The sequence below is a fragment of the Mycteria americana genome, chromosome 2, assembly GCF_035582795.1.
Source record: "Mycteria americana isolate JAX WOST 10 ecotype Jacksonville Zoo and Gardens chromosome 2, USCA_MyAme_1.0, whole genome shotgun sequence".
Classification (NCBI taxonomy): domain Eukaryota; kingdom Metazoa; phylum Chordata; class Aves; order Ciconiiformes; family Ciconiidae; genus Mycteria; species Mycteria americana.
The window spans coordinates 1108747-1122681 of record NC_134366.1 but is presented as its reverse complement, the minus strand read 5'-3'; the positions used below and the strand labels follow the sequence as shown (position 1 = coordinate 1122681).

The 13935-nt window shown below is 41.6% G+C and overlaps 1 protein-coding gene across 1 annotated transcript in view; it reads right to left on the bottom strand.

Annotated features, from left to right (window-relative positions):
• Positions 1 to 13935, bottom strand: part of SMARCC1 (SWI/SNF related BAF chromatin remodeling complex subunit C1) — a 96863-nt gene that overhangs the window by 81174 nt on the left and 1754 nt on the right. The window contains exons 2-3 of the mRNA XM_075492165.1: positions 7234 to 7353; positions 1565 to 1650 (exon numbers count right to left, since the gene is read on the bottom strand). Of these exons, the coding sequence (XP_075348280.1) occupies positions 1565 to 1650; positions 7234 to 7353 (206 nt within the window). The remainder of the gene's footprint in view (positions 1 to 1564; positions 1651 to 7233; positions 7354 to 13935) is intronic.

Sequence of the window (13935 nt, the reverse complement as noted above, 5' to 3'; positions counted from 1 at the left end):
AGCATGTCAATATATTAAGAAATAGCACTTTCAGTTGCACAGTTAGATAAAATAGCAGTACTAATTCTTCCTGTCCTTAGTTTAACTGATACCCTCTGACAGGCTTTACAAACAGCTACTTGAATTGCAGTGATAGACAAGGTATGTCCAGCTGCACTGGATAAGTGCATTTTTCAGACATACCTATTATGACGAGGAAAGGTACTTCTCCTATAAGACAGATCATTCACAAACAGGTTAAGCAAGAGCGACAATGCATACCATTAAAAAAAAAAAATCATATTTCAGGCAAAACACCACATATTATTTGGTTGAGTCAGTGAAGGATACATTCCAAGCTCTAAATCTGACCCTCAGAGTTAAATTCAAGTATTACTTCCCTCTACATCCCACATGCACAAACACAAGACACTACCCACGCTAGTTTTGAGGAATCGGCAAGAGAGCGAGAGGAGAGGAGGCAATCACGTATCGGAGTTTTGCTGACAAATTGCAATGACTGAAAACTAAATTTGTTTGGAAAAACAATGCCATGTTTCAATATTAATGAAGTAGGAGCCATTTAGCTCCTTTATCTTACGGCAAAGAGGTAGCAAGACACTCCTGAAAGATACGCCACACAGAACAGTCCGAGCACGTGTCATGCCCTGGGTGCTGGCAATATTGGAGTAGGAAACACCTGGCAGCAGTTTACTCATACCAGCTTCCTGATATATCCACCTCAGATATCCATTTAGCTGATAGGAGTATAAACTACTCCTAGAAATAACAAACCACACCAAACCAACTTTATTTTTGCCTTTTAATTTGCTCTTGTGTGTAAGACAAGCAGTCAACTCCAGGAATACTGTTACACATCTGTACAACATCGTATCAGATGCTACTTAAATTCACGTACAAGAACAATCTCTGCTTACTTTTATCTACCAACTTTTCATCCTCAGGTTTTTTCCAATGTTCTCAAATATAGTTAATTCATGCTACTGCTGTCTTGGAAAGGGGATTATAACTTCAAAAAACACACAGGCCACAACACTATTGGGATGTCACATGAACAGTTTTCATACTAGTGTCGATAGCTACATGAGCAGCGTTTCTAGCTACTGACTCCCCATTTATGGAGGTCGAGAAGCAATGGAAAACTTGACCTTTATTAGTATCTATGCAATGCTTCATATTTCCCCTGTTATAACTAAACCCTATACTCAATACAGTAACAAAGATTTACATCTTATAGATGGGAAACAGCGATTCTAAGATACTGGTTAATTTGCTCAGTCATACGGCAAATAAACGGCAAAAAAAAGCCTCAAGCTTGTAATTAGCTCCCAACTTACAGGCTCAAGACCTTAAACTCGGACAGCTTCTCTTTAAATTTGGAAGTGTGGGCGTGTGTCTTAAAAAAGCTACCATCAACAAAACAGGAAAAAACTTTCCTCTTCCCATCTCCAACTCCCTTGCCTACCAAATTCTCCAGAAAGTATTAAACTTGAAGTAGTTTGCATAGGCATTTCATGTGCTTAATTTCATGCAAAAGGTGTATAAACCAAAAATAAAAACTTACCAGCCCTGTTCATTCTTATATTTGTAAGCAGCACCAAGAATGTGACATAATGTACCTCCAGCTTTGAAATCCATGAAGCACTTTGCCTAGAACCAGAAAGAAAAGTGAAAACACAGTGACATTGACTTTTATGTAATTATTTTAAATTAATACATACTTGTTATCTTGAGTTTTAGACATTGAATTTATCAAGTGCATAGTTTAATTTTCAGATTAATCACTTTTGGTGTTTTACATTCTCCTTTAAGAATGGTTTGAGAAGATTAGGTGCATTCCGTTTAAGTAGAATTCTTCATGTTCGCAAGCAGAATGCGATCTATCTGTAAGCTCTGAGCCCTTCCTTACGCAAGTAGCTTGCAAAAAACTCCTTGCATAGCTGTAAAACAGAAATCCAAACTGCTCTTTGAACATCCATTTTGCAGTAAATTAAACCCAAAATCTTAGCTGTCAGTTAAGAAGCTCTTCGTCTGTAGACTAAAACAAGTAATTAGAAATGAACATCTAGAACCCGGGCTCCATATTCACTACGGCTCCTAAAGCTCTCCATTCACGTCCCTCCTCCGCCACAATAAAAAGTTGTTTGTCAGGATCTGAAAAGGTCACTGTGCAGATCTGCCCCCCAAAAACTAAATCCAACTCATTTCTTCTATATCAGTTTTAGCAGAGTACAGCCGAGTCACATATTTGTAAGCACATACTCCGAATTCAAGAGCTGAAATTCAAACAGCAGCATGAGGAGACTGAAAAGCTCTGAGTCCCACCACGTCCGTTCTCTAAAAGGTTACTAAAGCAGCAGGAGCGTTTTCTATGCAGAAAGGTACATTTTTCTGACAAATTTTAGTTCGGAATTATCTTTGCTCTTTTACTAATATCTCTGGTCAGGATGTTTGTACGTGCTCGGAAAAAGTGAGCTACTGTCCAAGTCAGCTTAGAAATGGAAGACAACTGGATAGCTCAGGTAAAGCCAGGACTAGAAAAGTCCAGCACTAGAATCTACCTTAAGCATGATTCGCAGAGTATTGACACACAGTGCATCTGACGTTCTCTCTCTCTTTACATATACATATATTATTATACATATTAAAAAATATATGTATTTAGAGAAAGCTCTTCTAACACTACACTGAAATGACAAAGTGAGGCAGATCGATCACCTAGCTAAGCTTTCACAACAAAAAATGCATATTCTGCCTCGAAGTTGGTATCCCCTGGCACTAAGGAGGAAGGACCGACCTACAGATACGCAGACCCACACCTCCCGGCCCCGTCAGAAGTGCACAACGGCCGTGCCAAGGGCCGCTCTGGAGCTGACCCCTCCTGACGTTGCTCCACTCAGTGTAAGATGCCCAACTATTTGTTGGAATAGGAAATGAAACCTATCTGTCCATGGGCGTGCAAAACCTATAGACCAAGATCCATCTATTTTGTCTTTCTCAGTAAAAATAAAACACTTGTACAATTCACAAAACAGAATTTGGGGAGTAGTTTAATGGCTGGACTCTGGTTACCAGTGGCTTTCTGCAAGCTGCTTTCTGCTGGAACTAGAGAAAGCACAAAGCTGGAGACACTGCACAGACAACAGCCTTCATAGTAGTTTTTCTACATTAGGAATGTTCCTGATCTAGATTCTATCTTACTTTTCAGATCAGAACAGGTAATTTTCTTTAAAGTCCATTATATTACCCCTCAGGAGTATTTGCTAACAGAGAATGAACACCAATTACAGACAGTCTTAGCATTACCGACAAGCATTTTAAATTCATTCTGCAGCCAGGCAACTCAAATGGTAGCATGGGATCTAAACGAAACATTGCCTTCCTTGGCTCTAGAGCTGCTAATGGAAAGCAAAGCAGTTCTGCGAGATATCAAATACACCAGTGTCCAAGAACAACATAAAAAAGATCCTTCATAAGCATTCGACAAGAACAGAGCTGCTCCTGGTCTACCATCTGTTTAGAGCCTGACTGTGCACAGAAAGGAATAGAGCGAGCCCAAAGCTGCCGTACGGGTACTTGCCAGTTTACGAGCTGCATGCATTTCAGTACTATTCTTAGCAAACTAAAGTCCTCTATGGATGGAGCAGTCTCTGATCAGAAGCTTGAACGAAAACAAAATGTTTTAACACCCTGAATGATTTTATTGCCACAAGACTTGGCTCCGAGAATACAAGCGTTGGTTTACAAACACGTGTGCAAATGCTAGCTGCTCTAAAAAAAAAAAAAAAAAAAACTCAACATGAAGCTAGAGGACCCGTTGTGAAGAATATTTTTTGCAGCACTAGTAAGTTGCAGCAAGTTGTTGTTACTTATCTTCAGCTGTCCTACATACATCTGGTCATCCAGAATCGATCTTTCCCTTCCTGCTGACAAGCCAGACATACCACGCAACTGCACAAAATCGCTGCAGCAAAGCCCGCCTCATCCGCGTTTTGGGAAACTGTTGATGGCACTGTTGTACCCAATGTCCCCTACTTCAGGTTCAGGGGCTGTTGCTGCAGCTTCACCCTCAAGCTGCCCGTCAGCAGCCCACATTAAATCTGGCAATGAGAAGGCCACACCTTTCGGCATCACCGGGGCAATTGTGGCAGCACTCCTGCAGCCTGGCTCGCGATCCACGAGCCCCCGGCAGCGCAAGCAATCGCAGCAACTCTGGCAAGTTAGGGTTTTACTACTACAAACAGAAAGTTCAGCCAATACTTAACCATGAAAAACAGTATACAAATCTCTTTCATAGACATAAGTCACTTTTTTAAAGTGTCAGCAGACTCTAGCAAGACCCTGCTATTAAACTGTGGTCGTTGCCACTAGCATAAAAGGAAATTGCTTTTAACAGTTAGACAAAACCTGTTCCACAGAAGAGATGCAGCTGTCAAACCCAATTCCCTTCAACATTTGTACCCAACAAAATCCATCCTAACAAGGCAATTAAGATCAACTGGCCTTACAATTTGCCATCTTAACAGTTAATATCTTAATATAGCCTTTATTTCAAATATGTGAAACTAAGCGAATTAATCATTTTCTTTTTTGAGCATCAATAAGGTTAGACAATATGCATTTAAAAGCAGTAATCAGAAGACATGCACAGAAGTCAAGCTGTAACAGCCCTTCCTCTACTCTAGATCTATTCACAGACCCCGTACCGTACAGCATCCTTGCCAAGAACAGGAGCTTAAACACAGAATTAACAACCCTCTCTCAAATGCAAGGTCTATTTCATCTGTTCAAAGCACTAAGTAAAATGTTTGAACTTTATTTCAATAGACATAGTCTGTAGCGATTTAGATGCAGCCCAGGTCAGAGAGGTTCACCTTGAATACTGACGGAAGAGACCAGCTTCCCTTTGTCACTGACTGCTCCAGCACTGGAGAGCAGACGCTTCAGAGAACGAGTGTGAGGTACGCTGGATAGCACTTGCAAAATAAATATAGAGGCTCTAACACGAACTGGAAGGACAACTGTGGTTTGACATGTTCTCAGCAACAAGCGTTCCTGGTGAGCCACGTCCCTGTGCAACAACTGCAGTTCAAGACCAACACTTAATCTCAAATAAACTGCACTGATAAGGGAAACACTGCAGCGTGTATTAACGGAGAACAGCATCACGCGAGGAACGGACTATTAAGGCAGCCTTTAGCGATGGTAGTTGTGAGCAGCAGTCACAAACTGAGGACTTCTGCAGTCATCTGCAGGTACATAGCACTCAAAGTTTTGATGGCTTGGGGGTTGTTTCTTTTACACAAGCATGACCTCCAACTTCAACTTCAGATCCTCCCTTGCCAGGAACGCGGTAATACTGAACAGTCACTAAGGTAACTACAAACTTTTAACCTCCTTTAGCTTCATTCAGTTTCTTTTCAGTGGAAGTCTGCAATAGCTTTTCAATATATTTTTTGAGATTAGTGATGTCCCTTAAGACCTCCCTTCGCCCCACCTCTCTTCCCAAGTCAGACATAGTCCCGCAGAAGTGAAGCATTCTGCACGTCTTCCAAGAGCTATGGTAGAATAACAAAGCCTCCTTTGCAGCCTGAACCAGTATCTTAAATTACATGTCTAAAAAAAGTGACAGCTAACCTCATCTTAAGAGTACATACTGCATTTTCTCATAAAAACAATATAAAGGAAGATGTACTGATGAGTTGCTTCTGTCGGAAGTAATTGAGAGCAGAGAGATCCAACCGCTGTAAACTTAAGCTGAGTAAATTGGTTAGATTGGACCTTGAAACAGTGAGAATAGTTAAACACAGGAACAACGTATTTACAATGCCACTGAAATCTTTATTACCCTTTTTTAAGATAAGACAAATTGATTTAACACTTGAGAGCACTCAGATGGCTTATCAACTTGTTGAATATGGGTACAGTTTTACGGTCTACACTGCCATATCAAAATAAAGCACCACAACGTTCACCTCTGTCCCTAAAGCCTGTCATTACCACTGAGGTATCAGGGGATCAGAATGGAAGAGACGGTGAGCGACATCTTATGGCATCTTGTGGTGTGCCTGTGTGCATTCCTAAGCACCAAGAGATTCACCCAATAAGTCAGTCTGAAAACTACCCCTCTTCTGGAGAAAACATGCACGAATTCATGCTCTTCACAAAAGAAGTTACATAAGCAAAATGTCGGGGGGGGGGGGGGGGGGGGGATCAGCATAAAATAATAAAAGACAGTATTCTGTAAGCGATGGAGTACTTTCAATAGTTTTCAGAGCAACTTCAGTTTATATCGTAATCCGTTACAAGTATTTCCAACGTAGTATGTGTATCTAAACAGAACTCTAGATTCCGTGACCTTAGCTTCCCAGTAAGTGCTCTGTGGCAAAGATAAGCTGGTGTCCTGCTGATGTCCACAATGCTTACGTACACATTTATGACACTTGTCTTGGCCTGCAAAACCTACCCTAAATCGGCCAACTGGGTGCTTGATACCGTGCTGCAGTCCTTGCCCTTCATGACTGACATCCGTTTGTTACTTTGTCCTTACCGTTTGCCACATCCCTCTTCCCTCCATCAGTTGTTTAGACTTCACGCTCACTCGGACAAGAGTCTTTCGGTGGTAGGCAGGGTTCCAAGCGCAATGGCACGCATCTCTGAACACAATCACTAGGATACTACTGCTAAAGATGTGCCAAGTTGGAACTTTAAATAAGGAACCCTTAAAAATGTTGATATTTTTTCTGTATACCAATATTCTGAGTGACTGGGAAACTATGCCAGACTAATCAGGTAACTACGTGCTACTAAAGAACATGGTAAAGCCATTTTTCAGCGTTGACAGCATTACAAGTCTGAAGTTTAATGAACAGAAATGACCAATGGAAACTTGTTTGCTTCAGGAAGTGCATGTTATTCAGTCAGTTTAGGATGCATCAGCCCAAAGAGATTTGCCTTCAAATTTACAAGTTCACATAGAATTTTACTAGAAATTTAAACCTTTCCACAGTGTTCAGGAAATCACTTCCGAACGTACAGAAAATAAAATTTATTACATTGAAAATCCACTTTTAAGAAGGAGCGTGCTATTCACCCCTTCCAGAGGATGCATCAACAAAAGCTTCCGCCTAAGCACAGATCTCCCAGTCACCTGGAAGCACGCCAGCAGCACAGACACTGGAGGAAGAACAGAATACCCTGTTGTAATAGCAGCGGGTTAACCCCAATACTCACAGGAAGCTTTGTGAAGGCAGGATTGGTGACGTGTTTTCCAAAGGCATCTTCCTGGAATTGCAGCAGCTGCACCACCAGCCCTGCCAGTGTTTTATTGGTAGGAGCATCTGCTTGAACATACTGAAAGACAAAAACCACACGCTTACTTGGGATAGAGGATAATAAAACATGAAGACTGGTTTACTCATCCCCCAGTCCACTTTATCAGTTGTAGAGCACAGTTTAAGATTTAAGGATCGCTGTGTGGCTGGGGCGGGGGGACAGGGACGTGCACAGGAGGAGCACCAAGCACAAACATTTTTCAAGCTTTACTCTTAAAATATAGCATAAATCTGTGAATCATCATCAGTTCATCACGGCCGCTGGTGTTTTACAGATAGAGATTAACTACTTTAATCTGATTTGTAGTTCCTAATAAAGAAACAGACTAATTCTGGCCCACGCATACACAAAGCTTTCTACAGCAACTTTACAAGCTCCTTCTGTAATCAACTACTACGCATTAATCCTAAGAGCATCCATTTGGTACTATATACTGTGTCACGTACAAACAGAAAAACCAATCCGGACAACTACATTTGCAACGCTTTGTGATAACCTAAGCGTTTCCCAAGGTTATACTTCTAATAAAATGCATATATGTAAAAGGGGAAACCACAGCATGGAAAATAAAAAAAAAAAGTCCCACAGCTGCTGAGTTTTCATTACTCCTAATATTACAATATTCACTTACTGGATGTAATCTCCTCGCCATGCCAGAAGACTTCTAAGAGCAGAACAAACATTACTTGTTCATGTAGAATACGGAGTAACATTAGCTACCCTAAAGTCATTTCCCTGGGTAGCACTATGAACCACAAGGCCTTTGCTCTTCCCTCAAAGCAGATTCTTCTAAAGCCCCTTAAAAAAAAAATTGAGAGCCAGAACGCTCAAAAGTTTAAAGCAGTGTCAAATAGCAGTCAAATCTAACTAAGCTGTCCAAAACACCATCTGCATGGCAAAAGACACTACAGAGACACTGACTTCCATGAGAATTTTACAGTATCTGACTACCTCGAGATGCAAGTTCCTTCAGCACTTGTTAAGAGGCAGAGACACAAACGTGAGAAATTAAATCTTAGCAACTCAAAGGACACCAATACCTCTAAGACTCCCCAGGTGTCCTGCCCTGTGTATAAAACCTAATCTAGAAACATGAACCCATAAAGAACAGAAGGCTAAATTCCCAAAGCTGCATTTTTCTTAGCCCTCTTCCCTCGCCCCATGAAAGGCAGGCGATTGGGACAATTTTATCCTATTAATAACTCCTATCAATTCACATCAGCTACCACAGAGATATGAAGCAGCAATAACAGTCAGTCTTTATTGCTGTTAGAACCCAGCTGAAGATAAAGACTTTTGCTCTTAGGCTTTTTAAAATCTCTAGACCTTCACGCTCCTCTCAGCTAGCAACTACTTTCTTTCTAATTTTCGACTAGCAGCTCTGCGTGCTGCAGCTGAATTCACCAGAGCAGTTTAAGCAATCTTTTGTTGGAATTACTGATCCTAGACAGGATGGCAAAATGGAGCATGTGACTCACTCAGATGCTCCAGTTAATCCAGCATCTTTACTTAAAAGCCCATCACAGCCTCTGCATTAACTTACCAGGTGCCGCAGCTCAGCGGGATGCGTGCCATTCTCTCGCCTTCTTACAAGCAGCAAAATTCTGCGGCAGGGAGGCACAGAATAACACTTAAACCCTTATTGCTAAATTTGCCAGACTCCTTTTTATCAGCGTCCTATGGGTTGCTAAACCAAGAAGGAAGACTATCAAAATGCATCCAGTGCTGCGTATTTTTATATCTGCTAATAGAAGATTTATCTTATTTTTTGTGTAGTTTAGAAATAAGCGCCTATCGCACCCAGGATGCGCACAGATGTAGTGTATCACAGCTAAGAGCCCTAAAGCTCCCACCATCTTGCACGCTCAACCTTTGCACCACCACCTTATGGAAGCCTGAATAAAACTCCGAGCTTTTAGTTCAGCTATGCCAATTATAATGAAACCAAACAAACGCCGATTGAGAGGTGCAGGCAAAAGAGGTATCTGCTAAACTACAGGTTTAGGATTTGCACATATGTGAACACAAAAGCACAGCAGATCAAACACCAGACTTCCTATTAAATAATCCTATTTCTATTACCAAGACAGCTTTGGTCTTGAACACGTTCACACGCCACACATGTTAAATATGTTCAAAAAGCAAAGCCGCTGGTTCCAACGTAAGCCCAGCTATTTGAGACTGTCTACCCACCTAGCTGTAGCACCTTCTCTAAATACGAATCTAGGGCGACAGATATAACATTTTTCCCAGTAAAAGAGAATACATCGTAGTAGTACACCTTTAGTTATGCATGGGAGGCATACTCCAGGAAGATAAAAAAATGCAAAAGTAGCTTTTGCATATCTTCTCTGAAGCTATGCAGCCTTCATCAGTCCGGCAACATTGCATAGAGAAATACCCTCATAACCATTACAACTCATTTAAGGGGGAAAAAACTGTACTGCTACATTTGCCTTTTTTTTTTGGTACATGTTAAAAGTCTTAAAGCTTTGTGCACCAAGTTTAACACAGTGTTTTAAATTAATAAAGCACCAAAAATGCATAAAATGCAACAAGACAGAAGGTATCAATGGCTCCTAACAGTGAAACAGAAGTAGAAAGCAATTCTGTACTTATGGCCGTCATTTAAAACAAAACAAAAAACACCCAATGACCAATCCAAAAACTTGGAATTTCACTAATCCATCTCTCAAGCCATATAGTCGACTTAAACTCACAGCTGCTTTAGGGGACCCAGAACAAAACCACATCCTGCCTTCAGCACAACCCTCTCGCTAAGGTTCTCTCAACTTCCAGTTTGAGGATCCAAAAAACCACGGGAAGATACTTCATGAAAAAGATAACAGAGAAGGAGCTTATTCTTCACACACAAGCCAAAAAAACCCCAGAAAATGAAAATCAATAAGGAAATAGTCAAAGTTTAGGGTTTTCTAGTAGGGTTTCATCGTCACTCGTAAATGAGAGTCACCAAGCCAAGACTGCCTGCTGGAAATACATGACGACTTGGGGCACCCAGCACTGCAACCTCAGTCAAAAATCTGTATCCAGAAGAGCTGGTATCTTGTATTGACTCACTGTAATTTTTCAAACGTTTTCCTTCAGAAAAAAAAAAAAAACCCAAACATTTACATGGGAGTATGCCTTGGAAAGTATATTCTTAGACATGTGAAATTTTTCAGGCACTTATTCCTTTACTTGCAGATTTCATTTTTACCTCTTGCAGGAGGCAATGACCGCTGGAAGCTATCAGAAAGGAAGATAACATTAGGAATCACTGATTCTATTTTGCACTGCCACTCTCTCGCAATTTTTTTTTTTTTTTACAGGAAACTCATTATTTTGCCTGAGGTTCCCCCTAAACAATAAGGGGAAAAAAACCTTCAAAAGGAAACACAAAAGACTCCTCTCAATCACCTACGCACACTAACCAGTGCAATGGATCTTTGGGCAGCAAAATGGATCTTTAAGGGAGCAAAATCAGTAAGATGATTTCCTGATGGATACGCAGCGGGTTTGAGGGGACCACAGAGGACCGAAGTCACAGTGTCTCTGCGAGTTTTCCACGAGTCTCCACAGCAGACAGAAACAGAAAACGATTCTGCGGAAAATAACGGTTTTTAAACAGCAAATTCCAGAAGACAGAAATGATGCCCTGTTCCTAGACACACATCTTAGGCATATAAGGATTTTGTTCCAGTGCTGAAGTACCAAAAGCCCATTGATACAGCAAAGATTGTTCTAACATTTCCACGTCAATTAGAAATACAAAGACACCCACATATCCTTAAGCAGAAAACACATATGGTCAGAAGTCTTTCAGTACAACTCAAATAATTCAAGAATATGAGAGTAACCACTAGCAGAGGAAATCACTTTCCTTCACCAGCAAGATTTGCCATTGCAGCTGCACTGGAAAGCCTTTGTCACAGGCATAAGGGACAGAGCCGTGTACCTGGTTTTGATGTGGTTACTGACCTCAAATAACCACGTTATGGCTCTGCGTTCTAGCCCTGATGCACAAAATCCTTTCCTTCCCCCAAAACAAAGAACATTTCAGCTCAGATCACTAAATAAGAGGGAAAGGAAAACGAACATCAAAATACTTTGATATAGGTTCCTTTTTTAAAGGCAAGAATACAAAAGAGCTGCAAACACAGAGAAAATCCTCCCTCAGATTAAATCAAAGTCAGTCACTGAAGAAATACTTGATGAGGTTAGCACTGACACAAGAAGCCAGAGCCAGCCGAAAGATAACTACAAATCCTCTGAATTCAGCTCCTGGCTGGCGGTGAACAAGCAGGTGGTCTCCAAACAGACATCTTCAGCCGTAACAACTGCCATTTCCTAACAGCTGCCAAGAAGCGGCTCGTCCCTCCTCGCTGTCGGGCTGAGGCATATGAAGAGAAGGGCATAAAGGGATCCCACGCTGCTGCCCGTCCTTACCGTCCGGCGGTAAAACAGCCGTGCTCCACCAGCATCAGTCCAACACCTTGAAGTTGCACCGCACTATTTAATGCGGAAAGAAGACTTGTTATTCTATGCTTGATACTAGTGCAAGCGGGTCCCAGATACTCAGCAAATGACCCAGATCTCCAAGTGACACTCTGCACGGTTCAGTGGCTATACGGGCAGCCCACGCCGTCTTCTCCTCTAACTCACCCTTTAAGGCAACACTCCACTTGTTCTTTAAAAAACAAAACGAAACACCCTCCTCCCTGCCCCCCAAAAAATCAGTTTTCCAACTTTCTGTCTCGGAGGGGCAGGGCACGGTTGGACTCGATGATCTTACGATTGGACTCGATCTTAAAGGTCTTTTGGTTACGATTGGACTCGATGATCTTAAAGGACACGGTTGGACTTGATGATCTTAAAGGTCTTTTCCAACCTATACGACTCTGTGATTCTGTGGCACAGCTTTCAGAGCCACTGAGTAGCTCAAGCTCCTAAAGGCCCATATATTGAACTGGACACAATTAACACACTGGGAACAGTCCCTAGGGACTACAACTGCAAGGCCAAGGTTAGTTTCTGCATCCTTCATAATACATATGCAAAAAAAACCCCAAACTATCTTAAGAAGATATTTTAAATACAAGACATAGCTCTGCTTTATGACAAGTCATTTTAATATGAGCCATTTGTTGCCTAATGTCAAGGAACTACCTAAATAACACATAATATTAGAGATCACTGAGCATTAATACAATAAAAAGTGAATTGCCTAGTTTACTTCTGAACTATAAATTTCTGCTTATAGTGGACACCTTGATGTCACCAGAGTTAGTCTACCCAAATGCTGTGAAAGCTTGTCAGATCCCCCAGGCCTTGAAAACCACAGCACAAACCCGTTTCCAGCTCACAGGGAAGAAAGGCTCAAACATCCGTACTGCGGTCCAAGGCCTGGGAAGAAGCGGAGGACCTCCTGCAACTCGCAATGCAGAGAAATAGCGCAAAATGGCTTCCATACATCCTCCTCCCCCCCGCGCCAGAAACAGGGAGCGGGAGGAAGTTTGGAATAAACAATTTTGTTTTCTGTCATTACATTTGTTGTCACTAATAGCCCCCGCAGCGTTCCTTCCATCTTTACAGGCATCCTTTACTCAACCACCTGAGCCTTCCCTCCCCAACACAAGCTCCCAACGCACACCGTCTTTCTGCACGACCGGGGAAGGGCCTTCCTCACCGCCAGCACTTTAGCCAAGAAGAAACGGGCCCAGAAGGTTTGTGTCAGGAAAACAGTACATCTCTTCACAGCAAGGTGGGGTTATAAAACCCACATCGCTGCCCAAGAGATTTTATCATTAAAAGATCTCGGACAGAGATTGACCCCGCTGCCTAGGCAGCCCACTCCTCCCCATTAATGAGGGTCTTCCAATATCCAGTGCGAGTCTCCCATACCACTAATTAAACCTCTTCCTTTTTTAGTTATGCTCTAGAGACACAGAGAACTCTCAGGTATTTGAAGACTCGTCTCATCTAGAGATAAGACTGAGAAGATTTGTAATTGCAATTCTCTAACTCTCTCCTTGCCCATCGTGACTTCTGGATCCTTGACCAAGCTCACTGCTGCCTCTCGGGATTTCTCCGACTGGTCCCCAACATCCCCGGAGCTCCCAGAGCTGGACACGACACCTACTACAGCTGACGGTTTCACCACTGCCGAGGTGTACACGTATCCATTCTTAAGAGAATGAACTGGACAGAAGTCAGCTATAATCACCACGTATTTTTTGGAAAGAAGTCATGCACGTACAGCAAGATGAAAACAGATGCCAGATGAACTAGAGTCCATTTACTGCACATCAAAAAGGAATTAACACTTCCATTTAGAGTACTAAGGATACATCTTTAAACGCTAGTAGTAAATATCAGTTTCCTTGTTTTCCAAAACAAAAATAATTTTCAATTTTTTTAAAGGATTTTACACAGCAGTATTTTGAAATTTGCCTGCCCAGTAAAGATCTCCTCTTAGCTCAATTCTAGCTACCTTCCAGAGTTTAATAAATAAATATAACCATCTAATCTTTATAACCAGTAATACCACGTAAACCAATTATAATAAAGGAGTTTTTCTTTGGCATACAAAATGAAAGCTCC